The 20,072-nt window shown below is 39.4% G+C and overlaps 2 protein-coding genes across 2 annotated transcripts in view; one reads left to right on the forward strand and one right to left on the reverse strand.

Moving 5' to 3' along the window:
• Positions 1 to 20,072, reverse strand: part of SDK1 (sidekick cell adhesion molecule 1) — an 887,311-nt gene that overhangs the window by 845,895 nt on the left and 21,344 nt on the right. The gene's annotated exons all lie outside the window — the stretch shown is intronic.
• On the forward strand, positions 17,938 to 19,250 carry LOC113933146 (developmentally-regulated GTP-binding protein 1-like). Its single transcript, XM_027612943.1, is given in 3 exon segments — positions 17,938 to 18,106; positions 18,315 to 18,858; positions 18,860 to 19,250. Coding segments are annotated over 3 exon segments (1,104 nt in total).

Genomic DNA, 20,072 nt, shown 5'->3' on the forward strand with positions numbered 1-20,072 from the left:
TATAAAAATTAGAACATTATACACAGGGGCACCTGGGTGGCTCAGTCGTTAAACATCTGCCTTGGGCTCAGGTCAAGGTCCCAGGGTCCTGGGATTGAGCCCTGCATTGGGCTCCCTGCTCGGCGGGAAGCCTGCTTCTCCCTCTCCCTCTCCACTCCCCCTGCTTGTGTTCCCTCTCTCGCTGTGTCTCTGTCAAATAAATAACTAAAATCTTTAAAAAAAAAAAAAAAGAATAGGCTACTTATGCTCAGATCATGAATCCTTGCATATCAATGTTTAGGATATGATCTATTGCTTGAAGATCCAACTCATTCATTAGAGCACTATGTCAGAATTTGTGGGGTTATTTTTAAGATTTTATTTCAGAGAGAGAAAGAATGAACGAAAGAGCATGAGCTGGGGTTAGGGGCAGAAGAGGAAAGGCAAACTCCCCGTGGAGCAGGGCGCCTGATTTGGAGCTTGACCCCAAGGACCCTGGGATCATGACCTGAGCCGAAGGCAGATGCTTAACCAACTCAGCCACCCAGGTGCCCCCAGAATCTGTTTTAAGATGGGCCTGTGAAACTCAAGCATCACCTCCAAAAAGTAACTGGGTTAGAAAAATTTAAGAAGCCATCCTTCTCAGACAGTCTAGACTTTCTTTGGCAATGGTGGTGATAAACACAGTTCCAGAGACACATAAACAGGTATTCCAGCAGAGTCTACCACATAATATGGGGCTGAAATAGTTTCCTAAAGCTTGTTCTCTGTTAAAAAGTAAAGTTCGAGGGTTCCTGGGTGGCTCAGTCAGTTAAGTGTCCAACTCTTGGTTTCAGCTCAGATCATGATCTCAAGATCGTGAAATTAGACCCACATCGGGCTCAGTGCAGAATCTGCTTGAGATTAACTCCCTTCCCCACCACTCCTCCGCTCGCACTCGCATGCGCAAGCTCTCTTTCTCTAAAATAAATAAATAAATAAATAAAAATTTTAAAAGATTGTATTTATTTACTTGACAGAGAGAGACACAGCTAGAGAGGGAACACAAGCAGGGGGAGCAGAAGAGGGAGAAGCAGGCCTCCCGCAGAGCAGGGAGCCCGATGCAGGGCTCGATCCCAGGACCCTAGGATCACGAGCCGAGCTGAAGGCAGACGCCCAACAACTGAGCCACCCAGGTGCCCCAATAAATTTTTTTTTTAAAGGAAAGTTCAACATGGAAAGCTTGCCCTGTTAAAACAGAAAAATTAAGCCAGAGAAAAGAATTTCCTTTCTAATGTTTGATCATAAGAACTTTCAAATGTATCAACTCTGAAATCTTGTCCTTTACTTTTTTCTGGACACAAGTTTAATAAAAACAAGAGAACGAGAAATTCTCATCTTAAAATATAAAAACCACCTCAAATTGACCCCATTAGGACTTCCCTAAAGAAGAGTTTTCTAGTTTCTGTTTAACAACAAAAGAGCTTACTACTGCCTTGAGAACAAAAACCATTTTTCTAACTAAAGGTTAGAAAATTGGGAGTTTATTTCCTATTACTGAGAAGATGAAGACTCTAGCCCCACATCACCTTTGATCACTACATCTCATCCTCTGCAGCAAATTCTAAGAGCTATCTCCTAACTACTCTTATCACATGCTCCAAAAATTTTAAGGATTATCTTTTTATACCTGCATCTTAAATTAAAATAAAAGCAAATTTTTAAAGGGATTAAATAGGCTAAAAGTTTATCAAATTAATGGGCAAACAAAACTCTGCTTTCAAAGGAGCCATAGGATAGGTAGGCTTCTGGGGTACTGGTTATCATTCTAATAGTTTGATTTTGATATTAATTACATGTGTTATGTTCCATTTGTGAAAATTTATCAAATAATATATTTCTGCACTTTCTGTATGTCTATTTTGATAAAAAGTTTACTTTAAAAAAATTCTGCTTACAATCAAAATAATCTACTCAGTGATTTCAAATGAATCATGTCTCCCTAGAATAATACATACCAGATTTCATTATGAGGACCAACAGTCCACTTAAACTCCTTTCTTCAAACTTATTTCTGCATTATGAGATACATAACATGATTAAAATCCTTGTCACATATGCAGGAATAGGAGACCAACGGACTTGAAGAAATGGAAACAGGTTGCATAAACCCTGAACTTAAAGGCAAGGAAAGAGACACTTTACTAGCTAAAGCAGAACCTTTACCCAACCTGTCAAAACATCACTCAACTATGAGTCCAGCAGTAGGCAGAATTTTAAGTGTCCCACCCCAATCTCTAGAACATGTGGATATGAGGACATTACTCCTATGGTCATGTTATATCTTATAGCACATATGACCTTCAGATAGGGTTATTATCCTGATGTGCCTGATCTGGACACATGAGCCCTTACAAGCAGTAAGTTTCTCTGACTGAAAGAAGTAGCAGCCAGAGATTTTCAAAGTATAAAAATAACTTGATGTGCTGTTGCTGGCTTGTAGAGGGGCTACATGAGAAGGCAAGTGGCCTCTAGAAGCAGAGTAGCCCCAGGTGACAGCCAACAAGGAAATGGGACATCAGTCCTGCAACCAGATAATAGATTATTATCTGTAATAATCTATAAAGTGAACTTGATCAACAGTGTGAAAGGGTTTGGAAGGGGATTTTTCTCTAAAGCTCTGGATATATTATGATCCATCCAAATGCTGGCCCACATTTACCATAAATTTTCTTCCTACCTTTTATAGCAAACTCTGGAAATTTAATAAGCACAGGCATAAATGGTGATAAACAAAGAATAATTACACAATGCATTCATTCCACAAGCATTTACTGGGTTCCTATTGTGTACTAGGCACTGTGCCAGGTGCAAGGATTATATCAATGTAAAAAATAATCTTTGAGGTTCTCAGACTAGCTTAAGAGACTGTTATAATCAACTATAATGAGGAAGGTACAAAGATAGGTAGATGCACAGGGTACTATGGAAACAGTGCAGAGGACAGAGAAATCAGGAAAGGCTACAAGAAAGCAGTGATGCCTGAGCTGAGACTCAACAAATGACCTGAAGTTTGCCTAGCCAAAAGTGGGGCAGGAAAGAGAGGCTAGACAGCAATATTTGGGGCTAAAGGAACCTGCAAAACAAAGGTAAGGAGGCAAAAACAGGATAGTGTGTTCTGGAGAAGGGAGCAACAAAGCAGAACTACCAGCAATTCAGTATTTCAAGAGTGCCAAGTGAAACCCAAGAAAGACTGCACTGTAGAGGAAAACGAGGCTCAGATTATGAGAAGATCCTTGAATGCTGCAGTAGGAGCCATTATTAACAGAGATTCATGGTGAGATTTGGGTTTTGGAAGCTGTCTAGGGGATGGATTTGACCAAAAATATGGGCAGAAAGTTCAGTTAAAATGAGGACAGATTTGAAAAATATTTAAAGGAGTAAAATCCATAGGATTGCAAATCTGACTAACTGGCTGTGCAGGACAGGGGGAAAGAGTCAAGGAAGGAAGAGGCAGACTCAAGAGAAGTCTCAGGTTTCCAGCTCAAGTGACTCAGTAGATGATGGAGACACCAAGAGAGGGAAAATACTGGCTGAAACCAGACCAGGTTGCAGAATAGGAAACAGGCTGTAAAGGTGTTCAGAGACATCCAGAGGCTGGAGAACTTTTAATGCTAGGCTCAACTCGGTCAGCTTTGGAGAGCTAAGATTCCTAAGACTAAAGGGGTAGACCTCAGTTATCCATCATAAAAGCTATTAGTCTTTGTAGTAGCTCACACAGTAAGGTCGGGGCGGGGGGCACATTTAGGTGGAGACAGTAGAAAAACAGGGGATATATGTGCAATATTTCCTTACAGAAACAATGTGGACCAGCAAGTGATGAGACAGGTAGGCAAAGCAGGGTCTTAGTAACATTTTTCAGTAGCCAGGAAAAGAAAAATGTTTTCACATATACATTTACTCCACAAGTACAAACGCTTACTACAGGCCAGATAGAGCACTAAACGATGCAATGACAATTCTGGCTTGAGGGACACTGTATTTGGGGTTCTAGTAGGATGAATCACAGCCCAAGCTCAGATCAAGGACTGGAGTGAGGAGATACAGATGAAGTCATCTGTTTAGGAATGATTGCTGACAGAGAGTAGATGAAATCATGAGGAAGAAAAGGCCAGAGAGAAAACCCTGAAGAACATCTACACTTACAGAGTGACAAGGAAGAGGAAGAAACAGCATAAAGACTTACACATTAATTTATACAAGACACTCAGCTCTAACTAATTGAGCATGAAATAAGTTCAAGCCTCTAAGAAAAACACTCCCTGGTTTCGAGGAGTCTGTACAGTGTAATAGAGGAGTTTATGTATACGTAATGATAACACTAGGTCAAACTTCTGAGTACTACAGTGAAGTTGCAAACAAATGGTATGGGAGATGGGGCTCTATTCTAGTTTGGATGAATTAGGGAAGACTTCATGAAGGAAAATGCATCAGAGTTGACCATTCAAAGAGGGAAAAGAATGTAAACACAAACAATAAGGTAAGAGAATAAGGGAAATTATAACCAGTAACAATGGTGGACTTTTACAGGTATTTGGAGTCAGTCTTTGCAACTACTCTCATTTGTAAAAGAAAAGGATAATCAAAAAGTTGAGCATAGCTGAGAGAGTGGCTTATGGCAAGGAAGAGAGACTTTTCCTCAGTTTGGTGCAGGTGCTTCTCAATGTTTTCTATGACCAACAATCAAAATCCAAAGTGGATATCCACTTAAATGTTTTTTCACCTGAAAATAACAGATCCATTTATATGAAGTATAAAAATCATCTCCTGTAAAACACTCATGAGTACCCATATCTGGCACAGCCACTGTTCTTGGTGAAACATAACTCTGACACTATACAGCAGTTCTTTCAGGAATAAAAGGAATGTTAAAATGTAATGGTAGCACAAAAGAAGTCCAGGTAAGAATAAGTGAGTTTCTGCTTTGAAAGAGATCATATTTAAGATTATGGGCCTTTGCTGCAGTAATCTCACTTCTAAAAATAAATCACGCAGATAAACCAACACAAGTGTGAAAATACCCACGATGTAAGATTACTCAATATGGACTATCTTGAATAGTAAAAGACTAAAAATAACCCAAGTAACCTGGAGACTGGTTGAATGAACTTGGTATAGCTGTACAATGAGGTACTGTGTAAACAGAGCAGAGGAAAGGTGGGAAGAAGAGAACCCCTATGCATTAATATGGAGAGACTTCCAAATTATATTAGGTTGGAAAAAATCAAATTATAGAAAACTGTACAATATGCTTTTATATATGACAGAGGAAATGAGAATATGTTTGTATACTCACATTTTTGCAAAAACAATATAGGAAAAATAAGCAAGAAACTAGTAACAGAAAGGAAAAAAATATTCAAATCATGTATCTGAAAAGGCCTTAGAATCCAAAATATATAAAGAATTCTCACAACTCAACAAAAAGTGCAATATAGAAATGGACAAAGAAAGAAGAGACATTTCTCCAAAGATATACAAATGCCCAATGATCATATGAAAAGGTGCTCAACATCATTATTCACTAGGGAAATGCAAGTCAAAGCTGCAATGAAATACTACTTCATATCTTAGTATGACTAAAATTAATTTTTAAAAAAAAAGGAAAATTAGTGTTGACAAGGATATAAAAAATTTAAATTTCTCAAAAAAAATTAAAATTCTCATACATTGTTGGTGGGAAAGTAAAATGGATCAGCCACTGGAGAAAAGTTTGGCAATTACTCAAAAATTTAACATAGAATTATCATGTGATCCAGTAATTCTACTCCTAGGCACATACTCCATAAATGAACACAAGTACTCATACAACTACATACATTTTCACAGCTACAGTGTTTGCAATAGCCAAGAGGTAGAAACAATGCAAATATCCATCAATGGAAGAAGGGCTAAAAAGTGTGGCATATTCATATAATGGAATAGTTAGCCACTAAAAAAAACAAAAACAACAAAAAAAAACACGTTAAGTGCTGATACACAGGACATGGGTGAACCTAGAAAACACCAGTAAGTGGAATAAGCCAGACACAGAAGGTCTCCTACTCTATTATATGACTCCTTTTTTTTTTTTTAAGATTTTATTTATTTGGCAGAGAGACAAAGAGAGAGAGAGCACACACAAGCAGGGGGAGTGGCAGGCAGAGGGAGAGGGAGAAGCAGACTCCCCGCTGAGCAGGGAACCCCACATGGGGCTGGATCCCAGGACCCTGGGATCATGACCTGAGCCAAAGTCAGACTCAACCGACTGAGCCACCCGGTGCCCCTATGATTCCATTTCTATGAAATATCCACAACAGGCAAATCCATACAAACAGAATGCAGACTGGTGGTTGCCAGGAACTAGAAGGGGGAAGAGAGAAGAAAGCATGAGCACTTAATGGGTACAGGGTTTCCTCTGGAGGTGATAACAGTGTTTTGGAATTGCACAGAAGCAATGATTGTGTAATACTGAAAAAATGTACTGAATGCCACTGAACTATTCACTTTAAAATGGCTATTTTGGGGGCACCTGGGTGGCTCAGTTGGTTAAGCATCCGCCTTTGGCTCAGGTCATGATCCCAGGGTCCTGGGACTGAGCTCCCCATCCCCTGGCTCTCTGCTCAGTAGGGAACCTACTTCTGCTTCCCTCTCTCCCTCTGTCTGCCGCTCTGCTTATTTGTGCAGGTGCACTCTTCCTGTCAAATAAAATCTTCAAAAATAAATAAATAAAATGGCTATTTTTACAGTATGAAATTTGCCTCAATTAAATTTTTAAAAAAAGAGAGACGCTAATAAAAATGGTTACCTGTGACAGGGGAGGGGACAAAAAGGCTGGAGGGACAGAGGTGTCTCTCTCCCTATATATTCTTATACAGCTTAACTGTAAATATGTTTACAAAGTAAGCAAAAATAACTCCACGTTTATTTTATTAAGTCTTAACTTAAAAAATAACTTCAGTCATAATATGACAAAAAATGAGTTTTATATAAAATGTTTTTTTTAAGATTTTATTTATTTGAGAGAGTGAGTGAGAGAGCACAAGCAGGGGCAGGAGCAGAGGGAGAGGGAGAGAAGCAGTCTTCCTGCTGAGCAGGGAGCCCAACATGGAGCTCCATCCCAGAACTCCATGATCATGACCTGAGCTGAAGGCAGACACTTAACCGATTGAGCCATCCAGGAGCCCCAAGGAGTATTTTTTTGGAAAGTAACTTCAAACACCGTATGATCTTTACAATATCTTTAAATTTTAACAAGGAGAGGGAGAGAGGGAGGGAGGGAGGGAAGAGGGAAGGATGACGTGACCAAGATGGCACCATGGGTTGTTCCTGACTTCACTCTCTCTCACAACAAGAACTAACAACTATTCAAGAACAAGAAGAGCAATGAGAGAATCCTAGAACACCAGGGTTAATCTGAAGCACCGCCCCCTGCACCACAGAGCAGAAGATAGACTGCACCAGAAGGATAAGAGAATCAGCTATAAATTGACAACACTGCCCATCCCCAAGCCAGCAAAGTACCAAGCCTCCAGAGAGGTCTCCCCTCAGGCTCTAGATCCTCCAGTGGGAAAAGATAACACCAGAGGGACAACCAGCCATGCTCCCCCCGCCAGCAGTGTGAGTAGCTATGTGGAAGCCACTAGTTTGACCTCAATGGGGACTGGAGGGGAATCTGCAGGGCCCAGCCACTGGAAAACTGACTGTAACAGAGGGGTGGGAAAAGGAAAGCAAGAATCAACACAAGGATCTTGGGGGACCAAGTCTATATCCACAGTGCCTAAGAAAAGTAATCCCAACCAGCAGGCTTTTGTCCATCTGTAGAATCACGTCAGTGGAACTGTCCAAGGAACTCTGCAGGGTATACAGACCGGCTTGATTCAGATACTCAAACAAGGAGTTTTGCCAGCCCTAGAGCCAGTCTGCCTACAACCAAGTAAGGAGCAGAGTCCCAGTCCCACCCACTGTAGAATGTGTCTCCTGGCCACATCTGACAAAAGGGGCTGGTGGGAATGCCTGAAAGTCATGCAGACCAGTGGCACTCAAGCCCAAGAGAAGGGTAGGCAGAGCTGATAATCTGCAGAGTAAAACCAGTGAACCTGTTCAACCAGGGAATTTAGGGTGTGGGTCAGCTTGAGATGGGACAACGAAGAGCTCTGCTGACTTCAGAGCTGCTTCTCCCACTGTGCCCAGAGGGAAACTAATTCATAGCCCCATCATTAATGAGTACAGCTCCAGCCTGCCCAACCAAAAAACATAACCAGAGCACATGAGAAACTACAAAGCCCTTCCAACAGCCCTGTTTAGAGTGTCACTTGGACAAAAAGCACTGCCTGTGGCTTTTCCCGTGATGGCCTCACATGTCCAGGGAATTCAGTGCACACTGTGGCCTGATTCAGGTCTCCAAACAACAAGCCATACAGGCCCTAGGTCCTGTCCTGCTTACCACAGCCCAATCTATGAGTGAATATAGTACCCATCCCAATCTTCTAGTAAGCCTGACCAGAGAATCCAGGCAGCCCCAGGGCCCATCCTAAAGCATCCCTTTAGTAGTGTCCAACCCAGCAGTCCTATCTAGCTGTTCTCAACCAATGGTACAACACTTATCTTCAACCTCACAGGTCAGAGTTGCCTCACTCAAAAAGACAATAGCAGACCCCACCTGCAAAAGGATATTACCAAGAGGCACAGAAACCCAAACTGAACTGACTGGTGAAGATCAGTCTGCCTAAGCAAACCTACAAAGACTGAAAAAGAAACCTGATTATTCAGATGAGCAGATACCAACATAATGAATCAAGGATCATGAAGTACCAAGTAAATATGACACAACAAGCTCTAATAACACAAGCTTTAATAACATATTTAAAAAATGGAAACCTGTGAACTATCAGAAAAAGAATTCCGAATAATCTCCATTAAAAAGTTAAATGAAGGGATGCCTCAGTGGCTCAGTTGGTTAAGCATCTGCCTTCAGTTCAGATCATGATCCCAGGGTCTGGGGATAGAGCCCTACACTGAGCTCCTTGCTCAGCGGGGAGCCTGCTTCTCCCTCTGCCTGCTGCCCTCTCTACTTGTACTCTCTCTCTCTCTCCGACAAATAAAATCTTTAAAATAAAAAAGTTTAATGAACTAAAGGAACACAGAAACAACTAGAGGAAGTCAGGGAAACAATGAACAAAAATAAGATCAACAAAGCAATAGACACCAACAAAAACAAAAAAACAAAAAACAAAAAACACAGAACAGTAATCCTAGAGGTGAAAAATGTAGTAGGTAATTCAACAGAGGGTTTCAAAAGCAGATTCAACCATACTGAAGAAAAAAATCAATGACCTGGAAGTTAGGACATTAGAAATTACCCAGTTAGAGAAGAAAAAAGGAATGAAAAAGAGTGAAGAAACTCTGAGACTTACAAGACACAATGAAAAGAAACAATATTCACATTATGTTAATTCCAAAAGGAAAACAGAAAGGCACAGACAGTATTTTTAAACCAATAGAGGTTGAAAGCTTCCTGAACCTGGTGAGAGAAAGACACCCAGATCCATGGGGCCCAAAGGACCCCAAATAGGTTGAGCCCAAAAGGGCTATACAGACACATAATTTTTAAAAGTCAAATTAAAGAATTTTAAAAGTAGTGTAAGTAGTTACATACAAAGGACCTCCTATAAATCTGTCGGCAGATTTCTCATTAGAAACATCAGGCCAAGAGAAAATAGGATGACATATTCAAAATATGAAAGAAAATAACTGTCAACCAAGAGTATTATACCTAGCAAAGCTGCCCTTCAGAAAAGAAGGAGGGATGAAGACTTTCCCAAATAAATAAAAACTAAGGGAGTTCATTGCCACTAGACCTCTCTTACAAGAAATGCTAAAGGGAGTTGAGCGGAAGAAAAAGGATGCTAATCAACATCATAAGAACATAAAAATGTAGCATAAAACTCACCACTCATGATAAATATATGCTCAAAGTTAGAATGTGTAATTTGGCAATGATTGTGCATAATTCACTTAAAACTCTAGTTTGAAAATTAAAATGAATGTAGTAAAAGTTACCGTAATCACAGCAATGTGTTAATAGTTCTACAATATAAAAATATGTAAATTCTAACAGTAATAACCTAAAATGTGAGCGGGAGAAGTAAAAGTATAGTCTTGAAATATTATTGAAGTTGTCATCAGCTTGAAATAGGTTATAATTAGAAGATATTTTATGTAAGCCTCATGGTAACCACAAAAGAAAAATGTATAGCAATTACACAACAGAATATAAGTCAAAGCATACAGACATCAAAAGAAATCAAAACACAAAAAAAGCAGGTGAATAAACAAGGAACAATGGATCTACAAAACTACCAGAAAACAACGAACAAAATAGCAATAGTAAGTCATTACCTATCAATAATTACTTTAAAGGTAAACACATTAAATTATCCAAGCAAATGACAGAGAATGGCTAAATGAATTAAAAGATTCAATGATATGCTAGCTACAAGAGACTCACTTAAGCCTTAAAGACACACATAGAGTGAAGAAATGGAAGAACTCATTTAAAGCAAATGGTAACCCAATAAAAGCATAAAAGTAGATATATTTATAACAGACAAAACAAACTTTAAAACTGATAAAAACAAAGAAGGTGAATGCATAATGATAAAGAGGTCAATCAGGATATATTAATTTTAAATATTTATGTGCCCAACATCAGAGCACCTAAATATATAAAGCAAAACCTAACAAAGCTAAAAGAATAAACAGTAACACAGTAATAGTTGAGGGCTTTAATACCCCAGTCTCAACAATGGATATATCATCTAGGGAATCAATAAGGGAACAGCAGATTTGAACAACACTACAGACCAAATAGACCTAACATATATAGAATATCTTATCCAACAAAAGAATACACATTCTTCTCAAGCACATATGAAACATTTTCTAGGACAGACCATATGTTAGGCCACAATACCGCTCTGAGCAAATTCAAGAACACTGAAATCACACCAAGTATCTACTCTGACCACAATGGCATAAAACTAAAAATCATTAACAAGAGGAAAACTGGAACTTTAAGAACACATGGAAATTAAACAATACTCTCCAAACAACCAATGGATCAAAGAAAAAATTAAAAAGGGAAATAAAGTTTGAGACAAATCAAAAAGGAAACACACCAGAGCATACAGAATGTAGCAAAAGCATTCTAGGAGGGACATTCAGAGCAATAAATGCCCACATTAAAAAGAAATATCTCACAAAAAAAAAAAAAAAACCTAACTCTATGCCTGAAAAACAAAAGAACAAATCAAGCCCGAAGTTGGCAGAAAAAAGGAAATAAAGATTATAGCAGAAATAGAGAAAAAAATTAACCAAAGTATTGTTTCCTTGAAAAAGATAACAAAAATGACAAACCCTTATTAGCTAGACTAAGGAAAGAGAGGACCCAAATTAACAAAACTATAAATGAAAAAGGAGACATTACAAATGATACCACAGAAATACAATCAAAAGAGGCCCCCATGAACACATACACACCAAACAATAGTACATTACCCGCATCATACACCACAATCAAGTGAGCTTTATTTAAGGGATGCAAGGATGGTTCAACAACCACAAGTCAATCAACAGGCTACAACACATTAAAAAAAGCATTACACAAAATGCAACATCCATTTAGGATAAAAACTCTCAACAAACTGGGTACAGAGGGCATGTACCTCAACATAATAAAAGCCATATAGGACAATCCTACAACTCACATCATCCTCAATAGTGAAAAGCTAAAAGCTTTTCCTGTCAGCACAGGAACAGCACAAGGATGCCCACTCTTGCCAGTTTTATTCAACACGGTATTGTAAGGCCTAGCCACAAGAATTAGGCTGCAAAAAGAAATAAAAGGCATCCAAATTGGAAAGGAAGAAGTAAAACTCATTATTTGCAACTAACATTATACTACATATAGAAAACCCTAAAGAAACCACCAAAAGAAAAAAAAATTTTAGAAAAAATGATTTCAGTAAATTTGAAGGATACAAGCCCAATATACAGAAACCTGCAGTGTTTCTATACACTAGTAACAAAAGCATCAGAAAAACAAATTGAGTAAACAATCCCATTTACAACCACATCAAAAACAATAAAACACCTAGGAACAAATATAACCAAGAAGGTGAATGACTTATACACTGAAAACTTTAAGACACTGACAGAAATTGAACAAGACAAAAATAAATGGAAAGATATTCCATGCTCATGGTTTGGAAGAATATTGTTAAAATGTCCATACTTCCAAAGCAATCTACAGATTCAATACACTCCCCATCAAAATTCCAGTGGCATACTTCTTACAATTAGGACAAATAACTCTAAAATTTGTACAAACCCACAAAAGATCCTGAACAGCCAAAGCAATCTTGAGAAAGAAAAACAAAGCTGAGGTACTACACTCCCTGATTTCAAACCATATTACAAAGCTATAGTAATTTTTAAAAGTATGGTATTGGGGGGATGCCTGGGTGGCTCGGTTGGTTAAGCGTCTGCCTTCCACTCAGGTCATGATCCCAGGACCCCAGGATCAAGTTCCGCATCAGGCTCCTTGCTCAGCAGGGAGCCTGCTTCTCCCTCTGACTGCTGCTCCCCCTGCTTGTGCTCTCTCTCTGACAAATAAATAATCTTTTTAAAAAAGTATGGTATTGGGGGGGGGGGAAGCACACACATGGATCAATGTAACAGAATTGAGAGTCCAGAAATAAACCCACACATATATGGACAATTAATCTACCACAAAGGAACCAAGAACATACAACGGAGAAAAAACAGTTTCCTTCAATAAACAGTGCTGGGAAAATTAGACAGCCACATGTAGAAAGTGAAACTAGACCATTAACTTGCACCAAACACATATTAACTCAAAATGGATTAAATACGTGAATGTAAGACCTGAAACCATAAAACTCCTAAAAGAAAACATAAGCAGTAAGCTTCTTCACATCAGTCTTACTGACATCTTTGTGGATCTGGCTACAAAGGAAAACATGAAAATAAACAAGACTACGTCAACCTAGAAAGCTTCTGTGCAGCGAAGAAAACTATCATTATAACAAAAAGGAAACCTACTGAGAGAAAATACTTGCAAACCTTATCACTGATAAGGGGATAATATCCAAAAAATAGAAAGAACTCCTACAATTCAACAAAAGAAGCTACAATTAAAAATGGGCAGAGGACCTGAACAGACATTTTTCCAAAGATGGCCTACAGGCACATGAAAAGACGCTCAACATTACTAATTATTGAGGAAATGCAAATCAAAATCACAATGAGATATCAACTTACACCTGTGAGAATAGCTATTATCAAAAAGACAAGAAATACCAAGTGTTGGAGAGGATGCAGGGAAAAGGGGGACCCTAATACTCTACTGGTGGGATTGAAAATTGGCACAGCCACTTTGGAAAACATTATAGAAAATCCTCAAGAATGGAACCACCATATGACCCAGCTATTCCAATTCTGGGTATTTATTTCCAATACAAAAGCACTACTTCAAAAACATACACGGACCCCTTAGCTATTTACAATAGCAAAGATAGGGAAACAACCTAAGTGTCCACTGATAGATGAATGAATAAAGAAGATGTGATGTATTTATGCAATGGAATACTACTCAGCCATAGAAGAATGAAATATTGCCATCTACAACAATATGAATGGACCTTGAAGGGATAATGCTAAGCGAAATAAGTCAGAGAAAGACAAATACTGTACGATTTCAGTCGTATGTGTAATCTAAAAAAATAAATGAACAAAATAAAGTCATAGATACAAAGAACAGACTAGTGGTTACTAGAGGAGAAGGAGGTTGGATGAAATGGTGAAGGAGGCCAACTGTATGGTGATGGATGGAAACAGGACTTCTGGTGATGATTTTCTGTAATGTGTAGTTTCTAATTATAAAGCTATACACCTGAAACTCATAATAAAAAAAAGATAAATAAGTACTTGAGATGTAACATACAACATGATGACTACAGTTAACACTGCTCTATGATAGGACAATTATTAAGAGCAAATCCTAAGAGTTCACATTTTACAAGGAGAAAAAATTTTGTTTCTTTCTTTGTATTCTATCTATGAGATGATTGATGTTGGCTGAACCTACTGCAACAATCATCGCACATATATGTAAATCAAACCATCAAGCTATACATCCTAAATTTATAGTGATATATGTCAATTATTTCTCAATAAAGCTGAAAAAAAAGGCATTGCTTGTTTTTCATGTAAATTGACCATTATTCTGATTCAGTATCAATCAAGTAAATGCCTTGAGTTCTTCTGATAGAAGAACCTCAATCACAGTCCTGGGCTGAACCCCCAGAACCAGAGGTGGCAGGACAGGCCAAAGCTCACCGCCCACAGGCTGATCACCCAGGATTCCCTCATCATTACTGCACTCCAAGAAACTTTATGTGCTCTGAAATAAATTCAAATTAAGTGATCCAGAAAAATCAAAGATGACTTTCTAATTCATTTTTACTTTGATTTTGAGGCTTCTAAAAACAAAAAAACAAAAATCCGTGGTATCATCATTCTGGATTTTTTTTAAAGAATGAGTTTCAAAAAAGATTTTCTTTTCACATACAATAACTACACTTAAATACACTTTTCATTTCAAGAGCCTTCAGTTGATATGCCCTGAAATATCTTAAAATGTTTAAAAGGCAAGGTATCACTAAATCCTGTATTACATTAGCAAAAGTTAAATTTCAGAAGAAAAATACATACTTCAAGAATTTCATGATCCTCTGTCAGAGTGTACAGGCTACATTCAATTTTTATCAAGCACAGGTTTAAAGTAAGACTGCTTAGCCTTAGCTGATATTTGTAAGCCACACTTTCCCTGACAGTACCAACATACTCATTTCTCTAATTCCTGACATCAAAATCATTTTAAACAATTTTTTGTCAAGTTTAATGTTATATATACAGTTTGATCTTATTCTATAAACAGCAAAAGATACACGAAAGGTCTTCCTTTCTTAACACAGATGAGTGAACAAATTCCATAACTCAAGTAGGACTTATTCTGAGATGGTTGTAACAATTACTATTTAAACAGAGCAACTGCTTAAGAGAGACAAGATATTTGACTAAAATCTACAAAGACTGAACTGGCACAAATCTGATTTCTGATGACTTATTTGTAAAGAACAAAATTGGGTCAAAATGTTTGCTCTATCTTTAGAGTTTTTATATACCAACCAAGAGAAAAATCAACCAATGTTAAAACTACTTTAAAGGAAGAACTGGGATGCTGAAATACACAATTCTGAATGCCATGCAGCGATTTACAGGAATAGGAGTTCTTATTCTGTATAATATATAAACATTTTTAGTTTACTTGTAGCTTTCTCCACAGACTTCAAGGTATTATGTGTAAAATAATAACAAGGGATAGGGAAAAAAAAGAAGATGGCTAAAACTGCAAAAGAGGGCAAACATCTGGAAATTAGAATCAGGCATCTAGACAGTCTCCCTCTTTGGGTGTATACACGCATTTAGGGGGGCTGGGGAGGAAGAGAGGGGAACTTGTGTGCAAAGCAGAATCACCTGGAGTGTCTTAAACCCACACATCAGAACAGAATGGGGAAAGGGATCTGGAAGAACTGTTTCAAAAGGGCAGAAGAATTACAACTCTGCCACACTATAATCTTCCCACCACTTCTGGGCAATTCTATGAAGCAAATTCATTTTCTCCCTTTCTCAGAAAGCCTTGGTACACAGTCAAGCCGTCATCTCTTTAAATGTTCAGATTTTCAGAAAAGTAAGTGGGGAAAGAAAGGATTATTAAGAATACGTTAGATTTAGGCAAGTTGAAGAAAAAATCCGATTTTTAATATAAAGAAACAGTACCAAAAAAAAGTCAAATTCTTGAACAGAACATTTCAAACATATTTTAGTGCTGCATTTCTACGTATTTCCTTCAGTGATTACAGACCTACAGCAAAAAGGAGATTTGAGTTGGCAACAGGCAGACCAGGGACATGCAGGCCATTACCAGGTACCCTGGGAGTGGATAACCAATCCTTGCTCATCACTGTGGCATACAATGACAGACACTCAAAAGGGACAAGAACATTAATATCAAACAGTACAAATACACACCATCCAAGTAGTGAAAACATATCAGGGACAAGAAGCCAAAAACCACTCTTGAAGAGGGCACAAAAGAAACCTCTAAAATGTCAACTGGCTTGCTTAGATCACACCAGCTGGTGGGTATAGATGGAATCACACTGATGTGAATACCTTAAACTCACTAGGTCTAAATCCCCAGATGCTCTTACACTCAACTCCCTTAAAGGGCCCTACACAAATATTTGTAGGTACAGCAATCCTGACTCCTCCAAGCATGACAGCTTGACAGACCCCTGTCAAATGAGATCCATGCATCCCCTATGAAAACGGTGGGGGGAATTCCTAGCTAGACTTCTTGTACCCTGGAGCAGAACATTAAAACAGCTCAGTAAGGCAACTCATCTAGTTTACAGACACCGTATTATTCTATTTTGTACACACCACACCCTGCATACCATTCCCCCATGAGGCCCCACTGCCTCTGACTTATCATTATCCTGACAGTTTTTAGTGAACAATGGGGTTGCTGTGTCTCCGCCCTCCCCATGCACACTCTCCCCCTCCCCCATCCGCTCATGACTGGCCTCCTAGGGCCAACCCCAGACAGCCCCACACCATTGAAGTGCTTCTGTGGTATCTCAGCCCTACATTTATTACTCTCTGCCAGTTGCCATCTGTATCCAAATCTCAGTTCTATCCCAGCTGAAATCCCAGTCACAAAAAGAATCATTCTGCCTAGTGACTTGAAAAATTTCGATTGCTGACATTAAATTCACTCTGGAGTATCATCAACAGAAATATTTCTTCTCTGTGCGGTTTTATAATAAACCACAATTGATGATACCTAATGCAATGACAGAGATGATATGGTAGGTCAGTAAAGTCATCAACAAGCCAAGATATGTCAAAAAGTAAAAGAAATGTAACATTTGTTGAGGAAAGGATGGGGAAGGAAGAAGGAAAGCATACAATGGAAGAAAAGGACAGACAAGGTAAGTTAAAAGATCAAGAAATATGTAATGCCTTCTGTGTATTTTGTTTTAGTTAAGGAAGGAGAAACACATGAGGGGTTCATCTGATCTGATGATAAATTAATGAGCAAATAGCTATGATTTACTAAGCAAGACACTATGCTAAATGCTTTACATACATTCTCTCTTCTAATCCTTACAAAAACCTTGTGAAGAGATACTAACCTTTCATTTTATAAAGGAGCAACTGGTTATGTAACTTGTCCAAGGTCACACAGCTCATAAATGGCAGAGCCAGAATTTTAACCCAGCTCTTAAACTCATGACACTATTATGTTATAATGCCAATACACCTTAGCCAACGGCTTAAAAGCACATTTTCTATGTATTTAAAAATGAGATATCTACATGTGCCAATACGAATGTTCTCTAAGATACAATGTTAAGTGAAAAAAGACAATTGTGCTGAGGCCAGTCTCCAAAATAATAGTATGCTACATTTTGCATAAAGTCAAGGGCTGGGAGAAAAGATATATATGGTCACACATACAAAAAATATCATTGAAAGAATATTCAAACTGGGAACAGTGATGGCCTCAGGCAGAGGGGACCAGGGGACTGAGATCAGAAAAGAGCCTTTTCACTACATATACTTCAGCATGGTGAGACTTTTTAACCCACTCATGTCATTTTTCACAAGAAATAAGCACTACAGAGTAGCGCCTGGTGGCCTTGGCAGGTACCCCCACGGTTGTGTAGGGGGAAGTAGTCTGTCCAGAGGCCACTACGCTCTCCCCACAACGCCCCGTGACTCGCCACCATGAGCAGCACCTTAGCCAAGACTGTGGAGATCGAAGCCGAGATTGCTCAGACTCAAAAGAACAAGGCCACAGTACACTACCTAGGGCTGCTTAAGGCTAGCCTTGCTAAGCTTCGTAGAGAGCTCATTACCCCAAAAGGTGGTGGTGGTGGTGGTGGGCCAGGAGAAGGTTTTTTTTTTTTTTTTTTAAAGATTTTTATTTATTTGAGAGAGAATGAGAGAGAGAGAGCATGAGAGGGAGGAGGGTCAGAGGGAGAAGCAGACTCCCTGCTGAGCAGGGAGCCTGATGCGGGACTCGATCCCGGGACTCCAGGATCATGACCTGAGCCAAAGGCAGTCGCTTAACCGACTGAGCCACCCAGGCGCCCTGGGAGAAGGTTTTGATGTGGCCAAGACAGGTGATGCTCGAATTGGGTTTGTGGGTTTTCCATCAGTGGGGACGTCAACACTGCTTAGTAACCTGGCAGGGGTACATTCTGAGGTGGCAGCCTATGAGTTCACTACTCTGACCACTGTGCCTGGTGTCATCAGATACAAAGGTGCCAAGATCCAGCTCCTGGACCTTCCAGGTATCATTGAGGATGCCAAGGGTGGGAAAGGTAGAGGCCTTCAAGTCACTGCAGTGGCCCAAACATGTAACGTGATCCTGATTGTTCTGGATGTCCTGAAACCCTTGGGACACAAAAAGATAATTCAAAATGAGCTGGAAGGCTTTGGCATTCGCTTGAACAGCAAACCCCCCAACATTGGCTTTAAGAAGAAGGATAAAGGAGGCATTAATCTCACGGCCACTTGCCCTCAGAGTGAGCTGGATGCTGAAACTGTGAAGAGCATTCTGGCTGAATACAAAATTCACAATGCTGATGTGACACTGCGTAGTGATGCCACAGCAGATGACCTCATCGACGTGGTAGAAGGAAACAGTTTATATCCCTTGTATCTATGTGTTGAATAAGACTGATCAGATCTCCATTGAGGAACTGGATATCATCTCTAAGGTGCCTCACTGTGTACCCATCTCTGCCCATCACCACTGGAATTTTGATGACCTCTTGGAAAAGATGTGGGACTATCTGAAACTAGTGAGGATTTACACCAAACCCAAAGGCCAGTTGCGAGATTATATACCCCCAGTGGTGCTGCCTTACTCTAGGGCTACGGTGGAGGATTTCTGCATGAAGATTCACAAAAATCGTATCAAAGAATTTAAATACGCTCTGGTCTGGGGTCTGTCTGTGAAACACAATCCTCAAAAAGTGGGTAAAGATCATACATTGGAGGACGAGGATGTCATTCAGATTGTGAAGAAATGAAACCTTCCCCTCTACCCATGTGCTGGGTCAACCATAGCAGCTTTTCCCATGACCAAGCCCCCTACCCCAAACCCCTTCGAGCTTTGGCAGCCAGTGGATCAGGATTCAGGGGAGGGAGATGAAGGCATCCATACTGGAACTTCGTCTTAACTTGGTTATCACCTTGTAAATTCAACTGCATAAAGGACCTGGTAGGCCATCCAGCTATGTGCAGTTCATGTGTCATTGTCAGAATTTGTTTTGGGTTGGACTGAATGAGGATGGGTATATGTACAGTGAGACATCTGCAGAAGGGGTACTTGGGAGCTTGGTCTTAAGTGTGAAATGGATAAAAATGTGACTGCAACATCTTATTTGATGTTTAGTCATGGGAAACGCTTCCAAAAAAAAAAAAAGCAGCAGCACTACATAATACAATATAACTGTAAAAGCTAAAATCCTATAATGAAGGATACCTTACACCTCTCCCTGCTTACCAAGGCTAAATAAAATTAAAAGACTTACGGACAACAAAGGCACACCTATTTTAGTCATACATGCTTTCTGGATGTTTTCACGTATGAAGAGTACCTATTACCACTGCTCACATCCTAAATGAGGACTGAATGTGCTGCCCCACATGGAAAGAAAAAACCAACTCCTGTGAACGTGGGAGGAGAGACTGAGGGTAGGAAAACATGGTGAGACAGGGAGGAAATAAGGCCGCTCAAAAATCGTCAGTAAACAGACAGGAATGAGCAGAGGCAAGCCCACCCCTGGCAGGCCCAGGGACCAAAGCTACAGAACTAAGCTGAGCTGCAGAAATGGGGAAGGAAAATGAAG

Source organism: Zalophus californianus, chromosome 10 (assembly GCF_009762305.2).
Source record: "Zalophus californianus isolate mZalCal1 chromosome 10, mZalCal1.pri.v2, whole genome shotgun sequence".
Taxonomy (NCBI): Eukaryota; Metazoa; Chordata; class Mammalia; order Carnivora; family Otariidae; genus Zalophus; species Zalophus californianus.